The 13,674-nt window shown below is 39.7% G+C and overlaps 5 protein-coding genes across 7 annotated transcripts in view; 4 read left to right on the forward strand and 1 right to left on the reverse strand.

Moving 5' to 3' along the window:
• The first annotated feature begins 292 nt into the window (after window positions 1-292).
• On the forward strand, window positions 293-949 carry MED9 (mediator complex subunit 9). Its single transcript, XM_081980286.1, has 3 exons — window positions 293-487; window positions 611-716; window positions 774-949. The coding sequence occupies exons 1-3, from the start codon at window positions 390-392 to the stop codon at window positions 912-914; spliced, it is 345 nt and encodes a 114-aa protein (XP_081836412.1). The 5' UTR covers window positions 293-389; the 3' UTR covers window positions 915-949.
• Window position 950: 1 nt separating this feature from the next.
• On the forward strand, window positions 951-1,250 carry LOC145729489 (protein NCBP2AS2 homolog). Its single transcript, XM_081980288.1, has one exon. It carries the CDS (start codon window positions 951-953, stop codon window positions 1,209-1,211), a length of 261 nt encoding a protein of 86 aa, XP_081836414.1. The 3' UTR covers window positions 1,212-1,250.
• LOC145729481 (protein YIPF3-like) lies at window positions 1,238-1,904 on the forward strand. Its single transcript, XM_081980277.1, has one exon. It carries the CDS (start codon window positions 1,238-1,240, stop codon window positions 1,844-1,846), a length of 609 nt encoding a protein of 202 aa, XP_081836403.1. The 3' UTR covers window positions 1,847-1,904.
• Window positions 1,905-2,018: 114 nt separating this feature from the next.
• Pldn (biogenesis of lysosomal organelles complex 1 subunit pallidin) lies at window positions 2,019-3,571 on the forward strand. Its single transcript, XM_081980282.1, has 4 exons — window positions 2,019-2,178; window positions 2,963-3,091; window positions 3,145-3,319; window positions 3,367-3,571. Exons 1-4 carry the CDS (start codon window positions 2,111-2,113, stop codon window positions 3,484-3,486), a joined length of 492 nt encoding a protein of 163 aa, XP_081836408.1. The 5' UTR covers window positions 2,019-2,110; the 3' UTR covers window positions 3,487-3,571.
• Window positions 3,572-3,669: 98 nt separating this feature from the next.
• Pli (E3 ubiquitin-protein ligase pellino) overlaps window positions 3,670-13,674 on the reverse strand; it is a 29,483-nt gene continuing 19,478 nt past the window's right edge. For all 3 annotated transcript variants that reach the window (XM_081980260.1, XM_081980261.1, XM_081980259.1), the window contains exons 5-9: window positions 5,695-5,886; window positions 5,539-5,637; window positions 5,267-5,482; window positions 5,099-5,214; window positions 3,670-4,870 (exon numbers count right to left, since the gene is read on the reverse strand). In XM_081980260.1, the coding sequence (XP_081836386.1) occupies window positions 4,744-4,870; window positions 5,099-5,214; window positions 5,267-5,482; window positions 5,539-5,637; window positions 5,695-5,886 (750 nt within the window). In that variant the 3' untranslated portion in view covers window positions 3,670-4,743. The remainder of the gene's footprint in view (window positions 4,871-5,098; window positions 5,215-5,266; window positions 5,483-5,538; window positions 5,638-5,694; window positions 5,887-13,674) is intronic.

Here is a 13,674-nt window from a genome sequence, read left to right on the forward strand (position 1 = left end):
ATAAACTACGCGCGTCGGTAAAGAAGAACGTGAAAAAGACCGGAAAAACACAGAGTAGTACGTTCCGTAAAATGTCAAACCACAATAGTCCCAATTTTAAATTATTACCAGTTCATTAGGAAATATAACATTTGCATGTTTGTTGACTTAACATAAACAATAATTTTTGCAACGGTACAAGCAAGTTAATTGCAAAATTTCTTGTTAAACAACTAAGACAAAACCAATTTAGGAACGCACTCCAATACCTTTTTAACTGTCAAACAAAGCAACCCTCCAGCTGTCAGCTGTCATTCTATTGTTTTTATTTCTTAAAAATCCTACCCTTTGTTCAAAAAAAGCAATTAATTTGGTAAATAAAAATTAAAAAGATAATGTGCGTGTAAATAATGGAAACTGACGCTTCACCTGCCGACCAAAAGCGCTCAATTACGGTGGAAGAATTAAACATCGAAATATTGCCCGTTATTTACGAGATTATCCGAAGGTGAGTTTTGTTTACCACTTGTCTTAAAATAGACCATATTAAACTTCCATAAACCAAATTTTGTTACGTAAGTGTGTACACACAACCTAGTGCACATATAAAACAGCTTTATTAATTTAACAGCATTGAAAAAGACTATCACGACAACACCGCCAAAACCCGAGAATCCCAGGACTGTAGCCAGAAAGTGTTGGAATTGCAAAAACGCCTAGATCAAGCCAGGGCTGATGTAATTCACCCCCAATCATACCACAAGCACCCCAACTAATTAACCTTCCACTTTCAGATCAATTTACTGCCAGGGATTGAGTTCAGTAAGGAACAACAACTGAACCACCTGGAGGCCTTGAAAACCCAGCTGAGGCTCAAGCAAGAATTGTTGCGCAAGTACCGTTATCTTTATCCGTTTGACTTCCAAAAACCTTAATTCCACCATAAAATATTTCAACAACTTTAACACAGTATGGTAGTTCGTTTCATAATTCGGCTGCTGGCAAACAATGAACAGTTAGTGCAGAGATTGAGTGAATCCTATCCTATGCGTAAGGCCGCTCAAGTGGTAGTGCGGGCTATGTTTAGTGGGAAAAACTTCATTGAGGAGAACAAGCTGCATGAAAAATTAACACCTGAACAGTTTAGGAGTTTGATGAGGGAGGTGTCTGTGAGTTTTCGAAAACAAGTGAAACAAGCCCAGGAGAGTATACAAAAGAAAATGAAACAGTGATTAATGTTTTTGTTAGTTATTGCATAATGTCTGCTGTGATTTTTATTGGTTCACCTGAGCATTCAGACAAAAAAAGTGGGTTCAAGGAGTACACTAACCTGCTGCTGTTTTCTCCCTATGATCTGCTATTTAGAGTGTTTGCCTCTTTTATGCCCCCTTTTTCTAAATACCGGAAGGTTTACGTGGATCTCCTAGGTCCAATTCTAGCTTTTGCCTCTTTAACCTCACTCTTAATTTATGGATACTCTTTTAAAAAGCATAAAGTGCCCACAACACCCCTAGAAGCAATGCTATGTTATGTCACTTTCGTCCCATCAGTGTGCTTTGTCTTGGCCAAACTGGGGAAGTCTACAGTGAATTTCTTTGAAACTTTGTGCCTTCTCGGCTATTCCCTTTACGGTCATCTGTTTACGTTACTCACATCCTACGTGTTTTTCCACGAGGATAGCAACGCGTTTTTTTTCGTCTCGCTCACAGTTTTTGGAGGGTCCAGTTCGTTGAGGCTCATTCTAGTGTTCCTGAAAACCATACCGGTACCGGGTGCTAGATTACTAGTGTGTAGCGCAATATCCTTAGTGAATATGTTGTTTTTGATTTATTTACATTATGGTTTTATGCATAGAACGTTTTCTTGATTATTTACAACTACTAGAACACTTGAATGAATAATAAATTGAGTATTGTAATGTGTAATTGCGTTTATTTTAATTCCTTTGCGAAAGTACAGTGGTTGTGGCTGAAATTAGTTTATAATTCGGCCACGTAGCGCTGGTCATCATGTGGTGTGTACAGATGACAGCTGTCGCCAGTGACAGTAACAAAATAGGTTAGAGTAGTTTTGTTTGTTTTTAAGCAATTTTTTTTTAATTTAAGGTTTTCTTTGAATTTGAACCATAAATATGGATAAAACGTCTTTCATAGAAGTTCCATTAAACTCCACTTATGAAAAACCTAAAGCTTCATCAAGGTAGAGCTCGAATCAGATGAGAAAAGGCCACCGCATCATCAATGACGCAGTTTTTAAAACTATTTCTTTCTCCTTCTACAGTTGCCGTCGCATTAGATATAATCAGAGGCGTCCTATTAAAATATTCCCGAAAATATATTGTTAAGCGGTCAAAAAGCCACTTGGCAACGTAGTACGGTTTTTACTTGGACACAATTAAAACAGATGCGGCAGCGGCCAGGTACATTTGGACCTTTTTATATGCTTTTACTAGCCGGCAATCTAAACGGTGTTGCCAAGTTTAAAAAAATGTAGTGGCGGACAGGGAGACTTAGGGGGTTAGGTTAGATTCCGTTTTAGTCTGGTGTTTTGGTTGTATTGTTGATGGTCGCAGTTGAAGTTCACATAGTGTTATGAATAAAAAACGTTATTTTGTCAAAATGTCTTTCAAAAAGGTTGGAAAGAAAGGTGTTATCATATACAGCCAAGGCCGTGAAATCGTCAGTAACGTCTTACAATTTATGAAGAAAGAAGCAGAAGGAGTTTCCATTCCTTTGAAAAACTTGTTGTCTTTTATTTTCTTTATTAAAAACGACGAAAATGTTTCATTTTACTGATAAAATAATAGCACGCCACTGACTGGCTGCAACAACTTGGAAAGTAACGAGAGCAGCAATATTTAAAGCGAGACGTACAGAGATCGTGACATCATCGTTTGATGACGCCTGTGGCCTTTTCTTAGCTGATTCGAGCTCTAAGAGAGTTGTGCCAGTTGACAGCTCATTGAAAAAACAGGTTTTTGCAGTTTTGTAGGGATCCCAGAGGTTCTAAATCACAATCCTTACAACAAACCATCAAAAACTTTAAGTGTTGGCCTGGTAAAGTTAGTTGAGGCCCCCCTAAAAGGGACTAAAAGTCAGCTGGATGAACTGAGGTAAGCCCCATCAAAAAAACCTAAAACTCCCTCTAAACACACTTGAATTGTAGTACCAAACAGCAACAACTAGTTGCACGGTTACATCAAGAGAACTGCAACATTGCCGAAGTGCAATACTCACAAGACTTGCAGGCAATGTTTGTTAAGATGAAACAGTACCACCTCAAACTGCAGGGCATCAAAAAAGACATCAGAGGACTGCATGACAGAAGCCAAAAATTGAAGGTAGTTCTACTGTTAAACTGGACCACTTTGACAAATTTGCTTTACAGAAACGTGCCTTAAAACTGAAGGAAGTCAAAGAGAAAGAGCTACAAGAAGAAATAATTATCACCAAGCCCACTAGTGTTATTAGTGTCAATTCTGAAGGTGGTTCCACCTTGAAAAAATGATTTTTGTAATGTCCCAGGTGGATTTTTTAACTGTGATACTTGTAATAATTATTTGATTGTAAATAAAGTTTACTTAGGTTGGTTATATTGTCAGACTCTGGCTTTGATCATGTGATGGTTTTTACAGTGCACTGTTGCCAAATTGAAGGTCTTTAATGCAGGGCAAACCAAAACTATTCTGAATTGTTCCTTCATACAATTTATTAGTGAATATCCAGGCACAGATAAATTCATTTGTGAATATAACCATTAAAAATACCTTAAGCTTTAAATCGACTATCCCCCTAGCGGTTTTTACTTGTAAATTTTATTATGCTACAATATGTACACAGAACATAATGTTACTGGTTGTAAAATCGAGACGACGCGATTCGTAAAAATCATAAAAAGTCGGTCCACGAGGTCCCCAATTTATACAGTGTGGTCACTCTTACAACCTACTATATTGTGATTGAAACAGACACCATCCTGTATACAGTGTTTAATATATGGTATAATAAAGTTGAATTGGAGGCGATGAATTTAAGAATCACCGACACGAACTCAACTTTATAGTATTAAACAACCTGGGTGCGTATTCTTGAAACGAGGGAAGGGAATTATCAAGAAAAAGACCTGTAGAATGTGACAGGAACCCGCCTTTGTCAGCTTCTTCTGTCACGTTCTATCAACACTTCTCCTGAGAATTCCATTACCTGCTTTCAAGAATAGGCCTCCTGGTGAATTACATTATTAACAATAGCAATAATATTTTAATAATGATACTCTTAAATACTCTAGTTAAATTACTTTCTTTATTTAATAATAAGAATAATATACGCCAATCTGAAAGGTACTTTTCTCGGTCCAATGATTTTCTTTAAAAAAGTGCTTTTTCAGGTCAAAATTAGGCAACGCCGCAAAACGAGTTAAAAATTTTATCTCTCTCGAAAACACAATAACTTAAGCTAAATCTAACCAGTCTTAATTGATTCACGCAAATGCTTTCCTCTTTACAGTTATAAAAAACCTCCAATTGCTACCATTTCCAAGAATAAACCGAATTGCACTCTGAATGAAACAAAGACTCCACAACAAATAAAGCTTTGGTACACTAAAATACTATAGTTATGCACGCCCTCTACGACATAAAACCAATCATCAACTGCGTAAAAACTCTCTTTTTTCGACTATCACACGCTCATTCTCTCTCTCTTCCAGAATAAAAATTTAGCTGTAAAACTCGCATTATAATGGGATAAAAAAAGGGTGGGGGAATTAATCCACGTTGTCCTGGAATATGAGACGAACGTATCCCGGAGAGCCGGACAGAGGCGAAGCGCAAAAGGGGCACACCGCCCTGAAACCGTTAGTACCGTGCGGAATTGCTACGTTGGCCCAATATCTAAAACAGACACTCATAGTACAAGAATCAATTGGAATTGTGGAAGAGAGAGGACACACAGGAAATATGACAACAACAGGAAGTTGCGTGAGGGTAAATTGCTAAAGGAACAGCAACTATTGATCCCAGTCTTTTTTTACAATTTAGCTTCAGCAAGTTTAACCGATTTGAAGGATGATAAGCATAAAGGAACTACTACTTGAAATAGGAGAGTAGGAAATAACTTACTTGACTGTTTTCTCGCTGCCCATATGACCACAAGGATTAAACGCGAACGTGGGAAGTCCCGAATCCACGTAAAACGAAGGCTCCAGACCCATGCAAAGTTTTACCACTGGTCCCAACTGAAACCCACTTGCATAAGCGTGGAAATAACCTCAAAGCAAAACGTGTCACCTCTAAACAAATAGGACATTTCCGATCGTCCGAATCCATGGCCTGGCCCCAATCGTGCAATCCCTGAACGTGTCCGCAGTTCAAGTAGACGTAGGGCTGCTGCTGGTTGTCGTTGGGCGAGACACGGCGCGGAATCACCAGAGTGTTCAGTCCAACGGGGCATTGGGGACGTCCTGCGTTTATTTCGTCTATCACTTTTTCCAGGTCGTGTTTATTCTACCAAAAAAATTTTTCAGTCACATTTGCTAGGTTAAATGATTCGGTTCACTTACGGGGGTTTTTTCTAGGCCTTCGGCCGATCTCCATAGCAACGTAGCTCCGCACAAGTCGATCAGAGTGCCGTCTTGCAGAACGTTAGTTTCGTCTTCCACCTGTGGAGATTTTCCAAAGTTAACGCAGTTTTAGTGGAGAGCCTCAAGTATACCGACCACTTGTCCTCGTTGTTGGGCGGATCGCGATTCTCTTCTAGTGAAAACGCCGCCTCCGACGGAAGTTTCCAGCCATCGTCCGCATTTGGCGTCGCCGCCACAAAAGACGCCTCGCGGATGCATGATAAGGACGCCGTTCGTTGTTTGGCCGTCGATGTCTCTGCCGTTTTCCTGCCATTTGCATGCTTTCTCCTGTTGACAAACAGGTCACGTGATAAGATGTACGCAAAACATGCACATGCTAAGTTTTTAATGGAAGATAATGGCCAAGTTTTTCGTTAAGCATGTTATAAACTAGTGAACAAGCCCATTTTAGCACACAGTTAATTTTTTACTTATATGTTTTCATACAGGGTTTTTCAATGAAAAGTAGCCACCCTGAATGAATATCTTCCAAAATAATTTCTCTGTTAAAAAATGCTAAGACACGTCAACAAAGATTGCAAGGGGGACATCTTTTTACGTAGGATTTGAATTTCTGCCATCAGCACCTTTGCCGCCATAGCCACCCCCACTAAGTTTTCAAATGGCACCATACCCTGTGTGGCACATCGTTGGAAAGGGTATTTCATAAGGAATTAATTGCACTATTTTATTTGTACATTTGCTTTGAATTGAGACCAAAAAAAAAAAATACGTAGAACCAATTGAAGTTGCTGTTTTGGGACACGTTGCAATATATAATAATCAGTCTTTAAATCAAATTTCCCATGCATCGGGTGTTTCGACAAGCAGTGTATGGAGATTTAAAAAAAAAACACAATTTTCATCCATACAAGGTAAAATTGGTTCAGGAATTAAACGAAGATCACTATGATAGAAGACTACAATTTTGTGAAATTATGTCTACTAATCTGACAAACAACGTGAACTTGTTGTACAATATTTGCTTCAGTGATAAGTGTATGTTTTTTTTGAATGGAGAAGTGAACAGGCATAACTGTAGGTATTGGTCAGACACGAATCCATATTGGTTTAGGAAAACCCATACTCAATATCCAGAAAAACTTAATGTTTGGGCAGGTATTTTAGGAGACCACATTGTTGGTCCGTTTTTTATTGACGGTAATTTGAATGGCGCTACTTATCTTGAGCTTCTTGACACCACTGCTGATCCGACCATAACAGAGCTACTAGAAAATGATGAAAATTTATTTGAAAATCAACTAATTTTCCAACAAGACGGTGCACCTCCACACTATTCACTTCCCGTTCGAGAATATCTAAACAATCGATTTCCTGGAAGATGGATTGGTAGACGTGGTCCCATGGAATGGCTTGCGAGATCACCCGACCTCACTCCGTTGGACTTTTTTCTATGGGGGCATTTAAAATCTAAAGTCTATGCAACACAACCGGCCAATATTGCAGACCTTAGGCAGAGAATAATACATGAATGCCGACAACTGACACCGCAAGTCCTCACAAATGTTCGCGAACTCTTCCAGAGTCGCTTGTATTATTGTATGGAAGTTAACGGAGGTTATTTTGAGCCATTAATTAAATGATAACCGCTATTTGCTATTATTTCTGCAGTTTACAAAAAATAAACACAAAACGTATTTTTGATTGTTTTGGGTCTCAATTCAAAGTAAATGTACAAATAAAATAGTGCAATTAATTCCTTATGAAATACCCTTTCCAACGATGTGCCACACAGGGTATGGTGCCATTTGAAACTTAGTGGGGGTGGCTATGGCGGCAAAGGGGCTGATGGCAGAAATTCAAATCCTACGTAAAAAGATGTCCCCCTTGCAATCTTTGTTGACGTGTCTTAGCATTTTTTAACAGAGAAATTATTTTGGAAGATATTCAGGGTGGCTACTTTTCATTGAAAAACAGTTTGTTTTGTTTTTTTTTTTCAGGAAGTTTTGAATAGGACAAAATTAGACTTAAAAAATAGAGGAGTACAAGACTGGACTGAATATACAAATACAATTCGACAAATTTTACGTTACAGTGGTAGTGGTACGCTGGTACTGTAGAACATTGGAAAGAACAAGGAACAATAAAATGAATAAAACCATAATAATGAAAATGGAAGATAAGGAAGAACAAAAAAGGAACTACAGGAAGGAGTAGTAACTGATAAACATGTAAATAACAGATTTTTTTAAATTATTTTAACAGGGCCTGCTTGTAAAGCCAACCCCTCTAGAGAAATTTTAAAAGAAAATTCGTTAGAACAAGGCGTTAACCAAGTACAAATCAAACTTCAGAATTTTTGTTGTTTTGATATTTTAACACTTTCGACAACAGCGAAGACTTTCTTGTGGCGCCATCTGACATCACCTGGTCGCACTATAATAGCTTGCTTTATGCACAGACACTCACATTCGCCTTTCCTTGACGCTTTAACATATTTTCTAAGCGACATTTATTGTAAAAACACATGCTGATGTTTAACCAAATGACAATGTTCCATTTACTGGATATTTCAATCGGTAATATGATGAATGTACAGGGTGGCCTTATTTGCTTGTTTTTGTATGGAAAGGATGTGAAATTTAAAAGTCCAAAAGACGTTATTACCCCCCCGAGGATTTATTCAAGGTGAGTTTAATGCCGTAAACAGAAATTCGGTAACTTTTAACTGGCTAATTTTGAATTTTTGCCATTTTTAAATACATCCTAATTTTTATATAAAAACAGGCAAATTAGGCCACCCTGTAAAGGGTGCTGCATTTTCGATGGTTCTACGGGGTACAGAGAAAACGGTAATAGATAGAAAAAAAGTAGCATACGTGTTCTGATCTATTTTTCTGAGCTGAGATGACTGGCGAAAAGTAGGCGGCGCAAACTTCTTTTGTTTCAAAGATACGGGGGGTTTTCGAAAATTGGTAATTTTTTAACCTCTTCTGTATTTCAGTTGCTCTTAAAGTTATCAAAAAAGGAAGAACGGTTCCCGGTAGAAGTTTTGACGTAGAATCCAATGGCGTAGTCAGTTTTTTTCTATTCCGTTTAGTTTCTGACATATGACAGTAAGTCACATTTTTTTTAAATGGAACATCCTATATATTTTTACGTCATTTAATTTTGTTGATTTTTACCTTTTCAACGGTGTATTACAACATATAAGTTTGTAGAGGTTAATCCTGTTATTTTAAAAAAAGACCTTTGCTAAGCTAAAAAAAGGCCAATATCTAAAATACCAAACAAAATCGGAAATCATATAAACTAACACATCAGAAAATTAAATATTTTTAATAAATCTTATTAAAAATCTAAGTTACAAACAGTTCTACCGTCACTTTAATAAGAAAAGTGGTAATTTCTATTTTCTACTATTTTTAAGGTGGAAGTTGAAAAAACTGTTTATAAACGACATGTAATGTTAATATGAAAATAGCAAAATTTTGTTTCGACTGTGGGATTTTTTATACATATTATTTAGCACTTTTTTGTTAAGGAAACGTTTTTTTTCTAATTACCAAGATTAACGTTTACAAACTTATATGTTTTAATACACCGTTGAAAAAGTAAAAATCAACAGAATTAAATGAACTAAAAATATTGTACCGTCGTACTCCTTAATGACACACTTCTTGAACAACACCGTATATTGTTTACAAACAATAAACTGACACTGACACTTAACCTCGCTATCTGACAACTTCAACTTCACTACAACCATCAATTCAACAACTAACTAACCAGGCCTGGTTCAGCTGCTTATATAGGCTTCCATGGTTTCTAGAAAGTTCCCAAATATTCATGAAATTGACTTTCTCCCTCACACTCATTAAGCTATAACATAAATCTCTCTCTATATAAGCAACGGAGCCAGGATTTTCTAGAACACAGACAAAAGAATGTAGAACGTAAACAAAGCAACGTAACATACAGGGGTAACAACAAATAACTAAAGAAATCCTAACTAATAATCAAAAGTTCGCTTTGCAACACTGCCCCCCTCCTAGAGTTGATCGTCCCGATCATCAACTTCACCAGCTTTGGGTGGTCGGTAAGGTGCAAGTCGATCCAGGTGAACTATTTTCATTTTCGCCCGATGTCCTCGCTGTATTCTGTAGACGACGTCGTTCAGACGCTTTATAACGTCGTAGGGTCCCTCCCATGACCTCTGTAGCTTCGGCGACTTCCCTTTCTTTCGAGCAGGATTGTATAACCAGACCTGATCACCGGCTTGGAATCCGCTGCTGTTGGCCCTTATGTCATATCTTGTCTTTAGTCGGTCGCTTGCAAATTTCAACTTCTGTCGGACTTCCTCATGGATCACGTGCAAGCGTTGCGCCAATTTTTCCGAATAACTATCACAAGAGGCTGGGGGTTCTTCCGGTCGTCCAAAAAGAAGATCCATTGGCAAACGAAGCTCCCTTCCAAAGACAACACTAGCTGGTGTTTTGCCAGTGGAATCATGTACTGCCGATCGATAAGCCATCAGGAACAACGGAATGTGCTGATCCCAATCTGTCTGATTGTTATCGACGACTGTCCTTAGGTAGTTGCCTAGTGTCCGGTTGAAACGCTCCACCATTCCGTCTGACTGTGGGTGTAATGGAGTAGTTCTGGTTTTCTTAATTCCCAATCGGTCACACACTTTCGTGAATACTGCCGATTCGAAATTACGCCCTTGATCCGAATGCAGCTCCCTCGGTACTCCAAATCTGCAGAAGAAGTTGTCAACCAGAACTTCTGCTACAGTAGCGGCTTCCTGGTTTGGTATGGCGTACACTTCTGGCCATTTACTGAAGTAGTCCATTGCGACCAAGACATAGCGATTTCCGGAATTAGTTTTGGGAAAAGGTCCAGCTACATCAACGGCAATCCTCTCAAACGGAGCTCCGACAATATACTGCTTCATACATCCTCGGCTTCGAGTTTTGGGACCCTTGCTACTGAAACAGTCTGCGCAACGCCGACACCAATCTTCTACATCTGAGCGGCTTTGTAGCCAATAGAACCTTTCCCTAACTTTATTTAACGTTTTGTTGATGCCAAAGTGCCCTCCACCAATTCCATTATGGGCTTCTTTCAGTACGTCACTAACTCGGTTTCTTGGCAGAACTACCTGTAGTCGTTCCTCTTTCCCATCCGGACTTTCCCATTTTCTTTTTAGTAAATCTCCATCAATAATAAGGGACTCCCATAATGCCCAATATCCTTTTAATGTTGGAGACTTAGCGGAAATCTCCTCCCAATTTGGTCTTTCTCCACGCTCTTTCCAGTTAATTATCTGTCCTAAATCGGGGGCTTCTCGTTGATCGGCAGCCAAGTTTTCCCGATCCCATGCGATGTCATTTTTCAGAGCGATCCTTCGACAAGGCTTTCCAAATTCAGCTATCTCCAGGCGTTTACAGTGATTGCAACCTTCCACACAAGGTCTTCGTGACACTGCGTCCGCGTTTCCGTGCAAACGTCCCTTTCTGTGTTCAATCTGGAAGTCATATTCTTGAAGTCTTTGCAACCATCGAGCTATTTGTCCTTCTGGATTTTTGAATTGAAATAGCCATTTCAGAGAGGCATGGTCCGTCCTTAGTCTGAATCGTTGTCCGTACAGGTATTTGTGAAACTGCTCGACTGTCTTCACTACGGCTAACAGCTCCTTCCTGGTTACGCAATAATTTCTCTCTGGCTTTGATAGTGATTTGCTGAAATAGGCGATCACTCGTTCTTCACCATCTTGGATTTGAGATAAAACTCCGCCTAAACCAATATTACTAGCATCTGCGTCCACAATAAACTCTTCCCCAGGTCGTGGAAAAGCCAAAACTGGTGGAGAACAAAGGGTTACTTTCAGTTCTTCCATGGCTTCCTGACATGTTGTAGTCCATTCGAAGGGCTGGTTATTCTCCGTCAATTTGTGTAGGGGTCTGGCTATATCAGCAAATCCACGAACAAACCTTCTGTAATAGGAACACAATCCCAGAAAACTTCTTAATTCGTGCTTGTCTTTCGGAACGGGCCAATTTTTTACAGCTTCAGTTTTCTTCGGGTCGGTTTTTACTCCTTTTGACGATATAACGTGTCCCAAGTATTCGACTTCTTCTTGGAAAAAGCTGCACTTCTTCGGATTTAATTTCAGGTTTGCCCCTCTGAACTTCTTGAAGATTTCTTCAACGTTTTGCAGGTGTTCTTCAAATGTTTTGCCCATAATAATGATGTCGTCTAAATAAACAAGACAGGTTTTCCAAGTCAATCCTCGTAGAACAGTTTCCATTAATCTTTCGAAGGTTGCCGGAGCATTGCAAAGTCCAAAAGGCATGACGTTAAAATGCCACAAGCCATTTCCAGTTGAGAAGGCAGTTTTCTCTTTGTCCCGTTGATCCATCTCCACTTGCCAGTATCCACTTTTTAGATCCAAGGTGGAAAACCACTTTGCGTTAGCCAGAGTGTCTATGGTGTCATCTATTCTGGGCAAGGGATAACTGTCTTTCTTAGTAACTTCATTTACTCTTCTATAGTCCACGCAGAATCTTGTCGACCCATCTTTCTTAGTAACAAGTACCACAGGAGAACTCCAAGGGCTGGTGGATGGCTCAATGACGCTGCGATCCGCCATGTCCTGTATAAGATTTTCCACTTCTGCCTGCTTAGCCAATGGGAGTCGTCTGGGTCTTTGCTTAATGGGCAAATAATCCCCTGTTTCAATTTTATGTCTCACTAAATGAGTTCTTCCCAAATCCGTTTCATTTAAGGCGAACACGTCCTTGTAGTCGTGAAGCAAACGGGCAACAGTCTGTTTTTCTTGATCAGTCAAAATTGAGCTCGTCTTTTTCATTAAGTGCACCAAACACTCAGGAAGGTCACTGTCGGGGTTTGGTTTTGTTTCGTGCGACTCCTTAGTCACCATAAGTACTGGTTCGGATTTGGCTATTATATCGCCTTTTTTAAATCTTTGACCACATTCTTTCAAATTGGCGACTTTTACGTATGCTTGGCCGTTTTTCTGCTGGACTAGGGTGCGGGCTACAAGAACTCCCTTCTTCACAGCATCATCTTCCTCTTCATAACTCGGTTCTATCAGCTGAAGTTTGCTCAATTCCGTTTTTCTATCCAAATTAACTTTAACGATGGTCTCTGATCTTGCAGGTAAGTTGACATCTTCTTCCAACGTAACTTTCCTCACACGCATATCTTGTTCGGGTGTCATCATAACAATCTCGTCTTGTCCAGTCTTGATCAGTCTATTCTCCAAATCCAGCTGGAACTTGTGTTGCTCCATAAGATCTAAGCCCATTAAGACGTCATCAGTTATGTTGGCCACAAAAACGGTATGGTTGAAGACATGCCGCCCAAGCTTCACTTCCGCTTCATGGATTCCCAGAACAGGCATTGACTCACCAGCGGCAGTTTCCAATATAAACTTTGTACCAGTGTCGCTAATCCTGCAGTGTTTCACTATGTCCGGCCTTACGATAGTATGACAAGAACCGGTATCAACAACCATTTGGCAATCCTGGCCGCAAATCTTACCGGTCACTATTAAGCTGGTGTTTTCGTGCTGAAGACGGGCTACTTTAATTATGGTTGGTGGGGCTTGACAGTGTTGCGTAGCCAGCTTTTGCCCCGGAAAACTGGCTACTCTTCGTTTTCCTGGTTCTGCATTCTTCTAGGTTTGCGGCACTGCGATTGAATGTGCCCCTTTTCTCCACAGTTCCAGCATTCCAATGACCGAGTAAACGTGGTGGTTTGAGCGTTTCGGTTGTTCTGACTTCTTCTATTTAACGCTCCCATTAGTTCTTTTCGAAATGTCTCCAGCTGATGATTCAAGTCTGACTGAGTGATTGTGTGATCTGAATTGGAAGATCGGTTTCTCGGTTCCGGTGTAAGGCTTCTGACTTGACGCACTCGAGTATGTCCTCGTGATACTTGCTTGACCGCCTCAAACTCCAAAGCGTAGGCAAGAGCATCATGCAATGTTTGGCATCTCGCTAATCGTATTGCTTGCTCTGTGTCACAATCTTTAAGACCTCGCACAAAAGCCCGTACTGCCATTCGCTCTCTAATGTCGTGAGAGGC

The sequence above is a fragment of the Ips typographus genome, linkage group LG5 (assembly GCF_016097725.1).
Source record: "Ips typographus isolate SLU linkage group LG5, UJ_Ityp_2.0, whole genome shotgun sequence".
In the NCBI taxonomy this organism is placed as follows: Eukaryota; Metazoa; Arthropoda; class Insecta; order Coleoptera; family Curculionidae; genus Ips; species Ips typographus.

Bases quoted from the DNA above. Each gene is read 5' to 3' on its own strand.
- LOC145729481 (XM_081980277.1), top strand. From the start codon at position 1,238: ATGTCTGCTGTGATTTTTATTGGTTCACCTGAGCATTCAGACAAAAAA.
- MED9 (XM_081980286.1), top strand. From the start codon at position 390: ATGGAAACTGACGCTTCACCTGCCGACCAAAAGCGCTCAATTACGGTG. The intron at 488-610 runs GTGAGTTTTGTT...TTAATTTAACAG, and splicing joins ATTTACGAGATTATCCGAAG to CATTGAAAAAGACTATCACG. The intron at 717-773 runs GTAATTCACCCC...TTCCACTTTCAG, and splicing joins TAGATCAAGCCAGGGCTGAT to ATCAATTTACTGCCAGGGAT.
- Pldn (XM_081980282.1), top strand. From the start codon at position 2,111: ATGGATAAAACGTCTTTCATAGAAGTTCCATTAAACTCCACTTATGAA. The intron at 3,092-3,144 runs GTAAGCCCCATC...CTTGAATTGTAG, and splicing joins AGTCAGCTGGATGAACTGAG to TACCAAACAGCAACAACTAG. The intron at 3,320-3,366 runs GTAGTTCTACTG...TTTGCTTTACAG, and splicing joins ACAGAAGCCAAAAATTGAAG to AAACGTGCCTTAAAACTGAA.
- LOC145729489 (XM_081980288.1), top strand. From the start codon at position 951: ATGGTAGTTCGTTTCATAATTCGGCTGCTGGCAAACAATGAACAGTTA.